We start from the raw sequence: 18,159 nt of genomic DNA, 5'->3' as shown, positions 1-18,159 counted from the left end.
CATATTGTAAGATGTTTATTAGACTTCTACTAAAGAACTGTTTATGATATATCTTCAAGGCACTCAACTTTCGTAGTTTTTCAAACTTATTTTCAAATAAAATTTTGGCCTTGATTTTGCGGATGAAATGTACCCCCAAATGAGAGCCACGCAAAATGATAAATACATGTATATTTATATGTCAAAGTTTAAATAATATAATGATCAGTTGACATGACTATAATTTCAAGGACCAAGAATGCTAAACAAAACCTAAATCCCTCACGGATTTTCGTTATTCTATATCACATAGTCTCCTGGTACTTCACTGTTCTCCTTCGAAGAATAAATAACAAGCATGTCATATCCTTTGATTTATAAGTGAAGTATATTGAAAAATGTAAATATCACAACTGTTATATATCTTATTTCGAGAATGAAAAACTAGCTATGTCATTGGATTTCGGTAACTCATACGTCAACAAATTTAATAGTTAGCACCATCCCAGGGTCCAAAACCAAAAGCCATTGTAGTGGTACTCAGCGATCTTTTTACTTAGTTGATCCGTTATGTCTTTGTGTGATAGCGAGAGGTCTTTGTGGTCATACGGATCATCTACACAGATAACAAAAAATAAATATATCACAACATCTAGACTTTCTTCGAAAGTGAGGGGGAAACGCGTTTCATCAATGTATATATATAGTATAAGTTTAAATAAAAGCAAATATATATATATATATGTGTGTACGATCAACAAACCATTGTTTTAAGTGAAGCAGAGTTGTCTCTGCAGTCACCTCGTTACTGTGTTTGATTGACCAAAAGGAACAGATGATTTTTTTTAGAATACTTGCATAGTAAATTAACTTCTGTATGAGAGAAATAGTGTAACGTAAGGGTTGTCCATTCTCGATAAATTTCCCTCTGTGGCTTTACGAGAAAGAGTAGGCGTGATAACGCCGGTCCATGGGGTTAGGGATAGTGTTAGGCGATACAATTTTAAGGCAATCATAATTATTCTAATTTAAACCAAATCTATATAGGTCCCTAAACTTCTAGAGATCAGATAAGGCATTTTAAGGCCCCGGAGTCGTCTCCTAAAACTGCCGACGATGATCATACACACACTGCTACAGACGGTTCAACCCCTTTTGAGGGGGATGCAGGTCACCCCCTCACGTATCATGTTCATCGTTGAGACGGAAAACCTGTAACCAACCAACCAACCAACTAATCAGAACTGCATTTCCTGTATCAAGTCACAAACAAAACCAAAATGCAAAACCAAAACGTTTTCATTGGACAATTGTATGTGCTAATGTGTCCTAATGTGAGGAGTAGTTTCGTATCCTTCGTTTACCTAATGGCAGCGTGGCCACATACAGGCGGATTCATGTCGTCAAGATTATAGATAAATTCTGTTCTTTTTGATTGAGCACCAGTCTTCAGGCTCTCCCACTGGTCAATGCCATCCAGATCTGTGTCATCTGTAAATCTTGAAATTGATTCATACTTAAATTGTACCATTATTAGTATTTGAAAGCTTTGCTAAAAACTGTTCTGTTTTCTAAAATGAATCATACGACTTTCACTTTTGCCGTTTTGTACACGAGATTGCAAGTGTTTATGTAGTATTCCAAAGAATAATTGCATAATCGACCTTCCATTTACTTTACATTATATTCGAACTATGTTTACAAAATTATAAAATCTCTTGAATAACATCCTTTGGTAATGACAGTAAGTTAATACGAGGTTTTCCTCCTGCCACAGACAGTATAGTTGGCATCCAATCAACGGCATGCATCATACTGGAAGATTTGAAAATATCAGTACGTAAACATTCGAGCTTTGTTTTTAGACTGAATCTTGTGGAATGTCACACCGTTTGTTTTTTAACAACAGAGAAGGGTTGTGATTTCAGCTGGATTTAATACACGCACTGTCTAATGTCTATATTATATTTTAACTGTATACTTTAGGAATACAGCTATATGTCACTATTGAAATAGTATTCATATTTTTTACGGCGACCATTGAAGTAGACTACATGTTACCCGACATATCTGTATTACAATTTCCTTATACCAATGAAATAGACTTTATGTTTCGCGTCATATGATCATTACAAATTCTGTAGGTCATTAGAAAAGTCTATAAATTACCCATCGTATGTATAGCCTGTGTTCTCTAGTCCAGCACCGCTAATAAAGGCTGTTTCACGGGTAGTGCCTTCATATACGGTAGTCGGTAGATAGGCCTTCCGCCATTCTGATCAAACATTTGAAATAGTATATGCAATAAGTAAAAGCCTCAAAATTGATGAGTAAATTAACATTAATTGAATCGACGAAGACTTCCGTCAGCTAAGATTGGCTTACGTAAGCAATATTGATCGACTTACACTGTATGAGTGTAACTTTTATTTATGTCTGCGAAAACAGATTTTGTAACTCACGTGTCAGAATTATTTCACTTGCGTCGGCAGTGAAGATGAAGAGTGTGTCATCATACATTCCGTTCTCCTTCAGGGCGGCCGTCACATTCCCCACCAGGTCGTCCATAGCCGTCACCATACATATTAAACAAACGCGAGGTTATGATTCCTTCGTTAAAAGATACACAAAGACGACCTCTCCTTCTTGGTAAAGCTATTATTTCTGTCACTCATCGTATGGGATTGGGAAAACAAATTGTCAGAAACGAAATTTTGTGGATATCACTCATCTTACAAAAAAATCTCAATTTAACATATTGATTTCCGTATTGTTAAAATTCGTATTACACTGTTTCGGACATCAAAACACTTCCATGCAGTATCCAATATCAGCGCCTGTATTTTAATAACATAACAGACAAAAAAATGGAAACAAATACATTCTACAAATAATCTTAATATTTAAACCACTCTTTTCTGAAGAATATACGGTTTTATTATAAAAATCCTATCATACATAACACAGTATTTCCTTCCTTCATTCTGAATACTGCTATACATGTTTTCATAGCTAACAGGTACCTTTGATTTATAAATAATATCGTGAAAATTAGAAAAAAAAGAAAAGAAAAATCGATTTTGCGTTAACACACTTCGTTATATGTTTGTTATTTGACCAATTTACTATCCTCTACACATAATCGTTTAGTTCTTTGATTTGGTGTCGTAATAATGGGATTGTCATATGCAATTCTAAACACTTCATAATTGTCATTTCATCATTTTCGTATATTTTCACTATGAATTTCAGCTTTGGTCAGCTGACAAATATTCCTTTTAATTTACATTGAATTGGTAATTATGTTAAACCTAGTATGTTTTGAGAGATTTGTTGGTGTAACTCTATCAAAAAAATAGACACTATAAGGCTTTTGCTGGTACAGTGATAGCTCCGTCCATCAATTAACTTTTTATCGCTTATAATAATGAAATTCAATTTTTGATAGGTAAGCATGTCTTTTGTGCAGAAATAAAATGTTTAATGTCCGGCATGATCCAGCGAGATTCACTAAAACAATGTGTATGTTTTCCATCCAGATGTTTTTTTCATTTACAAATTAACATACTTTTGGGTTAGCTCCTCTTATGTGATAAAAGGAAAATGCATTTATAAAGTCAGGGTTTAAAAATTGTACAAGGATTTAATTACCTTTATTTAGATCAATGTCCTGCCATACTTACGATTGAATATTTCGTAACATCTGGGACAACAGCTTCTTTGTTATCACGGAAATCAAAATCGCCCGCTTATAGAAAATAGAGTGAAGAAACGAATTGATTTCATAATAAGAATAGGTAACTTTTCAACACAGGATTGATCCGGCTTTAATCAGTTCTTAATTTTTCTCTAGCAAATAAATCATTCATGAACATTGCTAAAATCAAATTGTACGTATGTATTGCACTGACATTGGTCTCTTTAACATTGAGCAACTACACTGTATGAGCTATAATTGAACAGGCTTAATGATCTTCTATCGTCACACAAGTGAATAACGCCTTAAATACAAATTTCGAGATAGATACAGTCGAGTCAAATAATGAATTAAACTACTTCATACAGCCGTTTCGTCCTTCCTTCTCAATGATGCTGAGGGCCTTATTATTGAAACCTTGGAGCTGACTGAGGAAAATCCAAATCGTTAAAGTTATAATTACCCACAGATCTGTTGTAGTAATCTTCCTGCCCGTAATAATAGCCATAGAACGAGTCAAATCCACGGTAGGTTGCCACCTTGAAATAACAATGCGAAAATAGCTAATGGAAGTATTTCACTTCATCTTATATCTTTATATGAATGAGTTAATCCTAGACGATTAAGGCATCAGTTCATTTTCTGTCCACCTCAAGTATTCCTTCTAACTTACTCATCCATCATCCGTCCTTTATCAACCTGAACACTTGTAATCATACACAAAATAACTTTACCTTGAATATTCTACCGTTTTTTGTTGTACTGCCATCACCATTTATATCTATTGAATTTGTTTAGTGTCTTATTTTATATTTACGTTATTAATACATACTTATCATTTACATTTCTTTCATCAGTCGTTCTTATTTCAGCGTTCATATTTACCTTTTCCTTCGTGCTGACTTAATCATTTATCTTTACTTTATCTTGTCACCCTGATTTCAATACTTACTTAATTTTACTCTTGATTCATACAACTCACACATTTAATCGTTGCCTGTACTTATTTTCCATCGCGTGAGTTGCATATCCTAACTTCTTGAGATATTGAGGCAGGAATGTGCGGTTTGTTTGAGCACATGTCGCGTGTAGCGGCAGAATAACGAGATGCTGTAATAGGTACATATATGATGAAGTAAGAATTAAGATCAGAAAGGAATATAACACGCTAACTGCAATATATCTAGGTAAGTACCATATATAGGTAGTTCGTTGGCAAATGATATTCATTAATCTATAGTTATACAGTAACCTGGTAAATGCAGTATATGTGTGTTACTATAGTTAATTGGTTGTACACTGCAAAAGAAAAAAAGTTTTAATGAATTATACAATAACAGGGCAACCATAGTGTAGCTGTGTTAATGTCCTACACAGACAACGATGTACACGTAATATATCTAGTTTTTTTTTAAATTAACAAGGAATACTTTTAATATCATGGTTATCATTATACATAAATTGTACAAAATATACATAAGTGAACAGCATAAATATTCAGTAAAGTAAAGCCAACTAATGAAAACAACATACTATACATGTTTCGTCGTTCTAGGACCTGTCAGGGATCATAAGAACCAAAATTGTTGACACCCTGCAGGCGATATAGGAAATTCCAACTGAGTCGACAAGAATGTCCGAACTACTTTATATAGCTGTTTCCCCCTTCTAGGACTCGTCATAGATATCGAGTGTTTAATTCTGCTGTCATTGTAATATACCCTGGGTTCGATATGAGTGTTCTACAAGGTATCCATTGCTTATGACGGTAATAATTGTACATATATAGTCACAGTAAAGTTAATTATGATACGTCTTGGATTTGGTTGCTAAGGATGACAAAACGTATCTAGATAAAACATTTAGACAGAAATCGAATCAAATAAAATAACTCCGGAGTTTTGTTATGCATCTCCGGGGAGAAAACTATGATTGTACTGCAAGTTCTTTGCCAAATTATATGACTACTTATAAGTATATATTATGACTAATGGGAAAAGCGCCCGGCGATTTCTTCTCTTCAGAAATAACATGGCTTGATAATTAGCACACTTCATTGTTAACATTTTAAGCGGGAAGAACTAAAATATAATACTATCTAATTATGTTGGCGGGCCAGTATCGCTTTTATTACATTTTATATCATTATAATGAACCTGCAAAAAATTACGGACTTGCTGCTTGGGAATTAAGAACACGGATTGATGTTGTAACAACCAAGCAAATCGATTACTTAAATGAATTGACTTATTGACTGCTATTTATAAATGTAAGTCATAAATCTTGATAAGAAATAAAATGTATGAGTTCTATGAGTTCGAGATTTGCCCTGTACTATGTATTTATATTTGAGTTTCAAGACTTGGTTAAAATAACATCTTATTATGTTTAAATTTTAAATATTCATTTTTTTGTTGAACGACCCCAACTTTATGATGAAATCTTATGGTACAACATGTGCGTTGTGATCGGTTGGATACGTCAGTATTAGCTGGCACCGATCAGCAATTTCTTGACAGTGTGTTATATTTTCATTTTTTTTTTTTTTTGTGTTTAAAGGTCTATTTGTATGTGTGTTTAAATATCAGCAATGTCCCAATAACATGGACAAGCATACGGTTTGGCTCCGCTCTATAAAAGCGTCAATCCTTTCCGGATTAACGTTGACGCTTTTCACCCGCGACTTAGATTTCACTCTCTGCTTCCGGTTGCTACTTCCCGGTTGTTGATCGATACCCCGAGTGCCAAGCAAGAACTGCATTTTCTATTGAAAAAGGTTTGATTTCACTGTATGGTTGCTCGGGTTAATGGTCAAGTTTAGTTATTTAGTGCTGCTTGATGATGATGTTGATGATGATGATGACGATTGAGCACTTGATGATGATGGTGATGATGATGATGATGATGATGATGATGATGATGGTGATGATTTTCATCAAGGATAAGACCTATGACAAGATGATGATCTTCATGATGATGATTTGTATACCGAGTATGATGATGATTGATATAGCAAATCATACAAGTGTGCAATTGTGAGAGAGAGTGTGTCTATATGTTGCGTGTATGACTTGTCATTTATTTGTTTTTGTTTTAATTTGGCAAAAATGAATGAAAAATAAAAGAATTACAAAAAAACAAAACAAATGTTTCCCCAGATGTTACACTCATGTGACATTGAAAATTTTTTGACCCATTTGTATCACCATTCCCCACACTTATATAATAAGTTAATTTCCGCATTTTTGGTAGTCCTGTGTATGTTATGATACGACTTATGATCTCGTGCACACTCGTCAATTAATCATTGCGTTATCAACTTGTATCTTGTCATTAATCCTAAACTAAATAATGTTATAATTAAATAGTTAAATCATTTGAAGAGAATTTATATGGAAAAGGATAAGACATGTTACAAATGTATAAAATTTTTAAATATTAATGTAAGACAAAAATATTTCAGATGTTGGATACACATAGTCACACAACACAACAGCACAAGTCCGTCAGGTTTTCTTTCTTTATTGATGAAGTGAAATAATCAAAACACAGTGACCCTGTAATAAACACTAAGAGTGAGGCTTAGTTATGGATACATACTGTGTTTAATGTACTTGATATCGTGTGAAAATTGAAATACATGTACACTCTATATATAATAATATATTACTGACGTAATTGAGTTGTGATAATATGTTCAGATAATAAATATTTTACACTAATCAAGATGAAAACAAATCAAAATCTTCAATTACAGCACATACTGAAGGAATGACCTCCCCCTAGAACTGGGCCAGGTCCGCAGATCAAGTGTATACAAATGATCATATTAAATGGAAGATTAGGTGTGAATTACACCCCATTTCTGGGTAAATATGGTGTGTTTACAATCAGGTAGATAAAATCAGTATTTGGAATTTTAAATAATCTGAAATCAAAATGTATAATTGCTGCAATTTGCAAAATTATCGGAAAATTTCACAGTTGAGTGTGGCGTACATGTTTTCGCTTCCAAGTGTCATATTTTGATAACATTTAAGTAGATTTATGTAGAAAATATGAGACTTATTAGAGTTTTTGTTCTCGAGAAATTGATGATCCTGGTATGGATATCCAGGCCAGGTCCTGAGACGGAATACACAAAGTCACCTCACCGGTGAGCTAATCAAAATCCACGAATTGTTTCATTCTACAAATATTTGTTCTTTCTACAGCAAAATGTCATTGACATGACTGAAAAAATATTAAGATTAAAGCTAGGGCAAAAAACTATCTGTCAGCGTACATCCGAGAGGTCAGTGTATCGACAGAGCCAACAATCAGAAACATCCCTCAGTGTCTAAATAGTTGAAATCTTGACAAACCTATATGTTGATACATACTAGACGCCTCACTAGAGTGATTCAAACATGGCAATTTCTTCTTTATTATCCATATTAAATGCCATGCAAATCCATGGTTTTATTTCTCAGATTCAAGTTTTCAACTGATTCATATACAAATAGGCATGGTTGTTCTATATTTTATTACTGAATACTTAGTGAAGTCATTTTCAATTAATCACTTCAACTGTGATTAAAAATTCAATTTATATTATTTTTTTTTATTTTCTTCCATATTTTATTTTCTTACTGGAACAGAACAAGTATAAACAACATCTTATTAGCATATTTTGTATCATGTTATATTCCTACACCTAAATTTCAAAGTTAAGATGGAGAAATTTTCAAAATTTACAAGTACAAGATCTGTTTTTGTGGTTAGCCCAAATAATGGCTTCTAGGAAAATATGGACTTTTGTCATTTATGGACCCCAGGGATTTAAAGTGGAAAAAAGAAATATGCACACAGACATGCTTTTATTTGTTGTACTGAAAACTTAGACTTGTCAAGTGATCTGGACTGTTCCCATCTCTGTCACAATAGTTTATATGTAAATGTAAAGCACATAAGTTAAGAACCTCATCTTATTGATAAAAATAGGCAGTACTATTTAGATTTAAATGTATGTTATGGTCATGTAGGGTTCAATGACTGCATGTTGGATTTGAAAATTTAATCGAAGTTTTAATTGATTTGAGGGTATTAGTTGTTGTTTACTAATGTATACAACATTGTCCACCATGTGGAGGTTCCCTCTTTAGGATGTCATAAATATTTTTGTTGTTGTTTTTGTTGTTCGTGTTACATACTTATTTTTGATTTTTTTTTTCGGATTGTCAACATGTCTCAAATAAATTTGTTTTCACCTCTTCTCAATACAGGTGATCCTGAGGCAGGTTGTCTCCCCTACATTGATTGACGGTAGGATCTAGCTGAACTATCCTGTAGTCGGATTTTCGAGTCGATCGGGATTTCTTTGCATGCTGATTGTGTGGTTCTGCTAACAATGAGAGACTTCTTTTCTTGACAGCAGGTTTGTACTGGTGCTGGCATTGATTAACATCCTCTTAACTGAGTTGGTCAAGTTTATGTTTGACCGCCCTACTCAGACTACCATCAAAGTGATCAACCTTCTGTTGGATGGTTTAGGATTAGAATGGTGTTGTCCAACCTCTCTTCTGCATTTCTTCCCATGCACACATGCATAAACACACACACAACCATAAATTGACATCAACATACAGAAATGAAGAAATGAAATAGAACTTTATTAGGGATAAGAAATTTAAAGAGAAAGAAATTGAAGAAAATGAAGAAATAGTAAAGTGGATTGTTGGGTGAGATGGTAAAATAGGTTAGAGTAATTTAATCTTTTAATGTTTTTCTTTCTTTATATCTGATTACTCGGTATGGTCAAGGACTGTTATGTATATAATTATAAAAAATTATAGAAAAAAAAGAAAAAAAGAAAAACTAGTAATGCGATGGGTAATAGATCAAAGTGTGTAGATCAAAACTGTATTAATTTTTCCCATTTTTTCCATTCATTCTCAAATTTACGTTTTACTTTATCATCCTTACCATTAGCTATATATTTTTGTATCATATAATTATCTTTGATTGTATTAATTAGTGCATGCAAGTTTAGTGAATGGTGTAAGCATCTCATTTTATAAATATACTGTTTAATAATTATTATAATCTCATTGTCTACTCTGTTACTCGGAAGGAAGTTTTGATGTAGGAGACCAAGAATGAAAGTTTGCTTGTTTACTGAAAAAGGGATAAATAGAGCTTCTAACAAAATATCAAGACTCTGTAATAGTCTTTGTACTTCCTGACATTCCCACAGCAGATGAATGATTGTTTCGCGCTCAGAGTTACACAACACACAAAGAGGGGAGATAACTAATCTAATTTTAAAAAGAAGGGAATTTGTTGCTAATGCATGGTGGATTACCCTATACTGGAACCACTGGAACTTTGTATTTTTTGTTACATGGAATGGCATTAAATAGTACTTATCCCAAGTTTGTTTATCTATATTATCAAATATACTATTCCATTTTTTGGTACCCGATGGTAACACATTACATTTGATTAGAGTATTATAAAACCTCAAATTCATTTGAAATTGATGTTGCTTGTTAAAAGGATACAGTAGCATCTAACACTGCAGGTAAACAAGTCATGATAGTCTCCATGTCTGTGGAGTGAATTTTCATTAATTCCTTGAAAATCAGACTGCTCCGGGCTTTCAGGTCCCCAAAAAATATCTTCTGAGCATGAGACCTTATTAGTCTAGTATGACCTGGAAACATTGACTCACTGAACTTAGCTCTGTTACATTTCGGAAACTGTACCTTGCCTAAGTGCATTGGGTCAGCCAGTCTCTCCACTTTCCACATTGGATGTAAGGTTCTCATGGCTTCCCCTAGGCCTTGGGCTCAAGTCCCATCTCCATCTGTTGTGGCATATTTAATAAGGGCACCTTGTCTGACCAGTTCATCCCCAATGTCCTTTCCTGTAGCATATTCAGACAAGCTATCATACACGTCAGTGTTGGCTGTGCTGTCAGGATGACTACTAGGATGGACAGGTGACATCATATCCTTTCCCTCTCAGCCATGCACCTGTTCAACAAAGTTTGTTGTTGAGGGCATGTCATCCACTTCTTAGGGGTAGATGTCTCAGTACTCAGGCTTATTCCCTGTGAAGCGTTCTTCCCCGGGTTCTTAGCTCTTACAAAGGATGTGCTGTTGTACCATACATCCACAGCTAGACCGATAGTGTTGGGGAATCATCCCCTCTCAGGGTATTGGCCTCCAACACCAGTCTAGTTTTCTCTGACATTTCCTTTTTGTTGAGATTTGTAATGTCCTTGGACACTTGACTGTCTGTCTCTGCTTTCCACTCTTGGCTTATCCTGGTATATTAAGGTGTCCAAGAAGTAACCTTGCTCCTTTGGTGCTGACAGCCAGGCCACACAAAGGTGAAGGAAGGTATGTGTTCACCAGAGCTGGCTTTGGTCTTGGCTTATCCTTGTGAGCCTCTATATATGGCTTGTACAGTGAAGACTTGTACTGGCATTTATTATATCATGGAGGTGTATCTCCAGAAAATGCCGAGCATGATGGGTTGAAACTTTTACATTTTGCTTCTCAGATGTTGATCTTGGCCAGGTAAGATGGAAATTGGTAGATGAAACTTCGGGACATAAATATGATTTTTAATGTTACAATGAAACGTAAAGTAAAATTAATTTTGGTCTCGGTCCAAGTGCACAGCTCTCTGACATCAATCATAGCTCTTCAATGACTGGGAATGATAAACAGAATTGTCTCCCTTCCCATATGTTTTACCAGTAATAATTGTATGGTCCAGTAAACCGTTATCTATATTCATTTGTATAAATATTTGTTTTTGTATCTGTCTGACCTTTCACATGTTTTGGGCATCTTTTTTTTATTCTATCTGTCATTCAGACTGTCTTTGTCTCTCAGTCTGTTTTTTTCCCTAACTCTGTTGGTCTGTGTCTGTCTTGATGTCTCTCTGCCAGTATACATCTCTATCTTCTGTATCTCTCTCCCTCTTACACTTTCTCTCTCACACACACCTACACTCTTAATGTCTTACTTCCCATCTTGCTCTTTCTCTTTCTGTCCATCATCCTCTCTCCAACACATACACTCTAAGCATTACTGACGACTCCTAGAAAGTTGAAATAGCTGTACGATGCAGTTTAATTCATGGTTTGGCTCTACTGTATCTTACTCTATGTTATTAAGATGATATTCACTTGTGTGTCTATTGTAAAATCTGGGATCCGATGCCTGGACGTCTGACACTCAACCGTTAAAGAGAAGTTCTCAAGCCAGTTTGATATGGTATACATGAGTTCCATCTATGGGATATGAATATATTTAGCCATTGCAGAAGCCATGCTCTCAATATTGTTGATTAAACTGCAGGAATGTCAATGATATATATACTTTCAAAAAATAAAAAAAAATATAAAATTTGTCCAAATTTCTCATTTCAAATGCATATTATTTACCATTGAACCATATGTTTCCTGTAGTGACACACAACTATTTTATTTTCTTTGTTTCAATCAACTGCAAAATTTGTATATCCTCTTCATTTCTTTAGATATGATAAGTGTTGAAAGTATTTCTTTGGTATGGATCAATTTTCTTTTCCTAACTACGACTAAAACTGTCTGCATTACGTCAATAAAAATGTTATGAGTGACCACATTTTGATATCAAATACATGCTTATTTCTATTTAAAATGTATAATGATAGTGATATGGATGTATTTTGAACCTTACTACCTACTTATGACACATGGACCTTAGCGCTTTCTTAAACAGGACACTTTAGTCAAGTGATATCAAGTGTAACGTAGCATGTATATGCTTTATAGACTTACGAGAGGAATATAAACACATTATAGACATACAAGTGTTCTGTGTGTAAGGTAGAGTGCTGGATGCTTGCCCTTCACAAACCAAGATACTGGCTATCGTTATACCAAATGTTGTTAACGAAGGTTTCGTTTTGTGAGGAGGTTAGTGATTACTTCAGGTGAAAAACGATACTTTCGTTTTTAATATTTTTTCTATTTGATTTTTTTTCTTTATCATTTTATAGGTTATATTGCACATATGAATAGGATTTCTTAAGTATCTGTTTGATAAGGTACATGTATAAACAAAAGTAGCACAGCTGATCAAATGGTCATGATATTTCATGTTAAAAGCAATACCATCGTTTAAAGTGTTGTTTTTTTCTTTTTACAGAAATAATTCTTAAATATCACCATGATGAAGCCAGAAGAGTGTGAAAAGATGTCTTTGCTCTTGTCCACATACCTGGATAGAAATTTAACAGGAACACAAGAGGAGGTTCATATCCGCAGAAGAGCACAATTCTTAAACGAACTTTTAACAAATCCTGCCTTTCGTCGCTTTACACAATTTCTAGGTGGTAGTATTGGAGAAGGACTTTGTATACAAGGTTCAGATAAAGACCAAATGATGATTGACAACACAGTGTCAGTTATGTACCCTGACCAATACATTCCTCAAAACATGAAACAAAAAACTATTCTGTACATGAGAGATGGAGACTTTCGCCCTGGCTATGTCAGTTTAGAGCTGAGGCAGATAGGACAGCAATCCAGCCCAATTTTCTTTAATTCACTTGTTGAAAAAGAGACTTCAGTGTTTATATCCAGTGATATTTACAGAGAGCAATATGTGAGTAAAAATTGTACATTATCATATTTAGGATATGAATCAAATGGGCCTAGCTCTACCACAAAAGCTATAGGGGAATTGGATTCTGTTTATTGCTTTCCATGTAACACTTGGCCAAAAGAGGCTAGAGAATGGATCACACGCCCACGTCTACATGGATGGCCGTGTCAAACCTTAATAGACAAGATTGTTCAGTGTGGATGTCATCTTGTTCCAGTTGGAGATAAATGTTCTGAAGACACATTTCTACAATGGAGAATTTCATTTGCAACAGCAGAAAGATCTTTAGTTCACTCATTTAGTCATGTCCAACTCAAAGTTTATGGTCTGCTGAAATATTTCTTAAAACAAATAAAAGGCACATTAAAAGATACCATCGGGGATGACGACATCTTATGCTCTTATTTTTTGAAAACAATTCTTTTTCATGCAATAGAGAATACTTGTCAGATGTTTTGGCAAAACAAAAACTTGTTTTACTGTTTTTGGCATTGCTTCAGTATTCTGATCGGTTGGGTAAAGGCAGGCTTTTGTCCCAATTACTTCATCCCTGCCAACAATTTGTTCAGAAGGAAAGTGCAAGGACAACACCAGCAAATACTATTGGACATTTTAAACCAGTACAGCGCGATGAAATGGATGTGTTTGTCGGTTGGAACTTACTACAAACCAATATGGCTGGATTTGTCAGACCCATCATGGCAAACTCATCTTGAATGTCCAACACCTGTATGGGAAGTGTATAAGAGACTGGATGAAGAGACCTGTCAGAACTTTCCAGTTGCATTAGAACTCGAAGACCGCACAATAATAACTATAAGAAAGGCTATGAAGTTATTATCAACATCACAGGCAGATTTTGACGAGTTTTACTGTTACCACTATGTTTTAAAGGCTCTGCAAAAGCTGGCAACAAATCAAGTTTTACCAGACCAGAAATTTGTTTTAGACAACAAAAAAAGATACAGAAATATTAGGAAATGTAAACACTGGATAATTCTAAATGCTTCAATGGGTACAGATCTGTTGTATTTGGCAACCTTCCATTTTCTGACTGGAAATGTCAGGAAGTCACTAGAAATGTGCAAACAAATTATGAAATTAGCATCATATTATGGCGCAAGCAACATTTCTGGAAATTCAAAGCTACGAGAAATGTACAAAGAGGAACAACTATACCTAATGCACACAAAAGACAGATTGCGAAAAATATTTAGACGTGAACTTATCTTTCGCCACAAGAGGATGTCTCTTCCTCATTTCTGTCTAGAGTTGTCCCATGAAAAGTGTTTACCTATAGCGATCCCTCCGCTTCCCTATGCCCTTTTCCTAAACTTCCTATGTTGCTATGAACTTGGAGACGCCAGAGGAAGTGAAGCAGCATTGCGTGACCTAATAAATATCCAGTATGATGATAAACAGGGTGGACAGAAATTCTGGATGGTTCACACACTTCTTGGGATCTGTTACCAAATTCTTGGAGACTATCAAGCAGCAATTTGGGCATACTGGGAATCATCACTATCAACAGCTGTCCTTCATGAATGGAATCCTGCCATTGACAGGATAGCTGTTGTATATCTTTGCATGTTTGTCTTACAGAGGTCTGATATGGGATAGATTTGATACATCTGTCTGTGTCTCCCTAGTAATGACAGAGGACAGTTTATTTATGTATCGCTGGTTGTATGTCTCTCACAGTAATGACAGAGAACAGCTGTGATGTATCTGTGGTTGTATGTCTGTGAGAATAATGACAGACGACAGCTGTGATGTATCTATGGTTGTATGTCTGTGAGAGTAATGACAGACGACAGCTGTGATGTATCTATGGTTGTATGTCTGTGAGAGTAATGACAGACGACAGCTGTGATGTATCTGGTTGTATGTCTGAGAATAATGACAAACGACAGCTGTGATGTATCTGTGGTTGTATGTCTGTGAGAGTAATGACAAACGATAGCTGTGATGTATCTGTGTTTGTATGTCTGTGAGAATAATGACAGACGACAGCTGTGATGTTTCTGTGGTTGTATGTCTGTGAGAGTAATGACAGACGACAGCTGTGATGTATCTGTGGTTGTATGTCTGTGAGAGTAATGACAGACGACAGCTGTGATGTATTTATGGTTGTTTGTCTGTGAGAATAGTGACGGACGACAGCTGTGATGTATCTATGGTTGTATGTCTGTGAGAGTAATGACAGACGACAGCTGTGATGTATCTATGGTTGTATGTCTGTAAGAATAATGACAGACGACAGCTGTGATGTATCGATGGTTGTATGTCTGTAAGAATAATGACAGAGAATAGCTGTTATGTATCTATGGTTGTATGTCTGTGAGAGTAATAACGAACGACAGCTGTGATGTATCTTAGGTTTTATGTCTGTGAGAGTAATGACAGACGACAGCTGTGATGTATCTGTGGTTGTATGTCTATGAGAATAATGACAGACGACAGCTGTGATGTATCTGTGGTTGTATGTCTGTGAGAATAATGACAGACGACAGCTGTGATGTATCTGTGGTTGTATGTCTGAGAGTGATGAGAGTATCTTAAATATTAAGTTAAGAAATAGCAATCTCAATGGCTTCAAAATAATCATCTGTCCTGGGATAGGACCAGACCCACCATTTACACAAAATTACTTATGCTTTCCCCAAGGGTGCTCAGGCCAAAGTAGATTAAAATCAGCTCAGTCGTTCATGAATAATTGCAATATATTGTGAAAGTTGACAGATACCGGACGCTGGACGCCGCAATATATCAATCGCTAGAAGAAAGAATACTTTCTACATACATACATACATACATACATACATACATAAACACTTACATACATACATACATACATACATACATACATACATACATACATACATACATACATACATACATACAATACATAATACATGCAATATATTGTGAAAGTTACATACATACATACATACATACAATATATCATACATACATACATACATACTTTCTACATACATACATACATACATACATACGTACATTAGAATATACTGTATAATACCAATACTCATAAATAGAAAACAAACTTTATTTCAGAATTCATTAATTTTTACCGATAATCAATTATTTTGTAGCTTAGCACAATCAGCTGCAATGCCATGAAAACCATATCTGGATGGCTTTGGATTTTTGAGATTATTATGTAATAACAAATTCCCAGGTTATGTTTAAAATGTACAGTAGGACAAGAAAAATACCTGCCGCACGACTGTATAATTTGCGATAGAAACATTTATGAAATTTTTGCCTATTTCGAAAAGGTCTTGCAGAGAAAATTAAATGCTTTATACAAAAAATTGTGCTAAATAAGTATTTAGATGCTGTTATTTTTACATAATCAATGTGAGTTCCTGCATGTTACATTCGCAAGGGTTGACGGATATCTTTAATTTCCATAAAAGGTATCAATTTGATTACGATATTGGTTAGCGTCATGTTGTGTTGTTTTACATTGATCACGTAAGCTATACGACAAAGGCCATTATATGTGTCAAACAGTATCGATGCACTTCCGTTACATGTGGAAAATAAATACTGTACAAAGTTATAAATATCCATCTAAGAATGGCTTTCTGTATTATATGGTTATCTTCGTTTATAGTAAGATTTAAGAAGAAGTGATTGCTTATTGACTATGTTTATCAATTATTTGTACATTGCTGTTGTTTTATGATATTTTTCCCCTTTTCTCGACAAGAGCTGATTGATCAAATAAGGTCACATTTCTTTCAGTTTAGCTGAACCGATAAGAAATTTCGGCATTTTTTTTTTTTTTTTTTTTTGCAAGATATATTAACATTATCTGTAACTAGCGGTATACGATATTTAAAATGTAAGAATGTAGTTACAACAGTTTGCAGCAATGATAATATTCACTGTTTATTGCGAAGGTATATCTTAAACCTCAAAGCGACTTCCATTTATCATCTGAAGGTAATGCCATAGTTTTTTTTTAAACAGATATGTCCCAAGCAAGCGACATTGAGAGATTGACAAAAATGAAGCTAGCATGAAATTAGAATCCTATATATCTCCCTCTGTAATTATTTTTTGAACTTCTTGGTGCTATTTTCCTAATTTCTCTACCTGAGTAGGAAGATCAATCCTAGGTACAATGTAGTATACAAATAGAATGAAAATATTGAGGAGTAGAATGTCACCATCGAAGTTATAGGTTATAATGAGATAACAAAACAAGATATATCTTTCAAACACGTCTTAGATCACGGTTCTGCGATTTCCTTTGGAAAAGTACTCGGATTGTTAGCTGTGTATTTCAAAATGTAGATAAATATGATTTTATGTTCGGTTTTCAATGTGTCTGAAATCACAATTTGAAATTTTGGAACTCTATCTTTTCTTTTTGAAAGTAAATACTTAAAGCTTATGTAAAGATTCTTTATACACAACCAGGAATTTTAATATGTGACGTTTCGGTGACCAGTACGATCCATACGCTGTCACCTTCCTCAGATAATGCCTGGTTGTGTATAAAGAATCTTTACATAATCCTTACTTTCCAACCTGACGAAAATGTTCAGTAATACTTAAAGCTCTCATGTCAAAAAGTATGGAAAGCTTATGCCGCAATTTGGCTTCAATGGTGCGTTCGGCTCAAGCTATTGATATTGGACAAGTAGCATGCTTGGATAATGTTATATCAGATCAGTCTCCTAAGACGTAGTCTTAGCCATAGCAGAAGGTAAAGATATCTGCTTTCATTGTGTGTGTAAATGTGTGTGTGGTGTTGAGTTGTGTAAACACACTAACACGTATCCTTGTGTGAGTAAATGT

At 34.7% G+C, this 18,159-nt stretch overlaps 1 protein-coding gene and 2 pseudogenes across 2 annotated transcripts; 2 read left to right on the top strand and 1 right to left on the bottom strand.

Annotated features, from left to right (window-relative positions):
• Positions 1 to 1,124: 1,124 nt before the first annotated feature.
• LOC132565636 (arylsulfatase B-like) lies at positions 1,125 to 6,437 on the bottom strand (annotated as a pseudogene).
• On the top strand, positions 6,386 to 16,203 carry LOC132565315 (uncharacterized). 2 transcript variants are annotated; one of them, XM_060229957.1, is made up of 3 exons: positions 6,386 to 6,452; positions 8,941 to 9,092; positions 12,865 to 16,203. In XM_060229957.1, the coding sequence occupies exon 3, from the start codon at positions 12,886 to 12,888 to the stop codon at positions 14,941 to 14,943; it is 2,058 nt and encodes a 685-aa protein (XP_060085940.1). In that variant the 5' UTR covers positions 6,386 to 6,452; positions 8,941 to 9,092; positions 12,865 to 12,885; the 3' UTR covers positions 14,944 to 16,203. The 2 variants fall into 2 exon arrangements, with proteins under 2 accessions (XP_060085940.1, XP_060085948.1); XM_060229965.1 differs by lacking the exons at positions 6,386 to 6,452; positions 8,941 to 9,092 and adding an exon at positions 12,552 to 12,632.
• On the top strand, positions 9,539 to 11,107 carry LOC132565633 (uncharacterized; annotated as a pseudogene).
• Positions 16,204 to 18,159: the final 1,956 nt, after the last annotated feature.

This window comes from Ylistrum balloti, unplaced genomic scaffold (assembly GCF_031769215.1).
Source record: "Ylistrum balloti isolate Yb309-2 unplaced genomic scaffold, AGI_CSIRO_Ybal_v1 Utg369576, whole genome shotgun sequence".
Taxonomy (NCBI): Eukaryota; Metazoa; Mollusca; class Bivalvia; order Pectinida; family Pectinidae; genus Ylistrum; species Ylistrum balloti.
This window is presented reverse-complemented; position numbering and strand designations above follow the sequence as displayed.

Coding starts and splice junctions, on each gene's coding strand:
- LOC132565315 (XM_060229957.1), top strand. CDS start 12,886: ATGATGAAGCCAGAAGAGTGTGAAAAGATGTCTTTGCTCTTGTCCACA.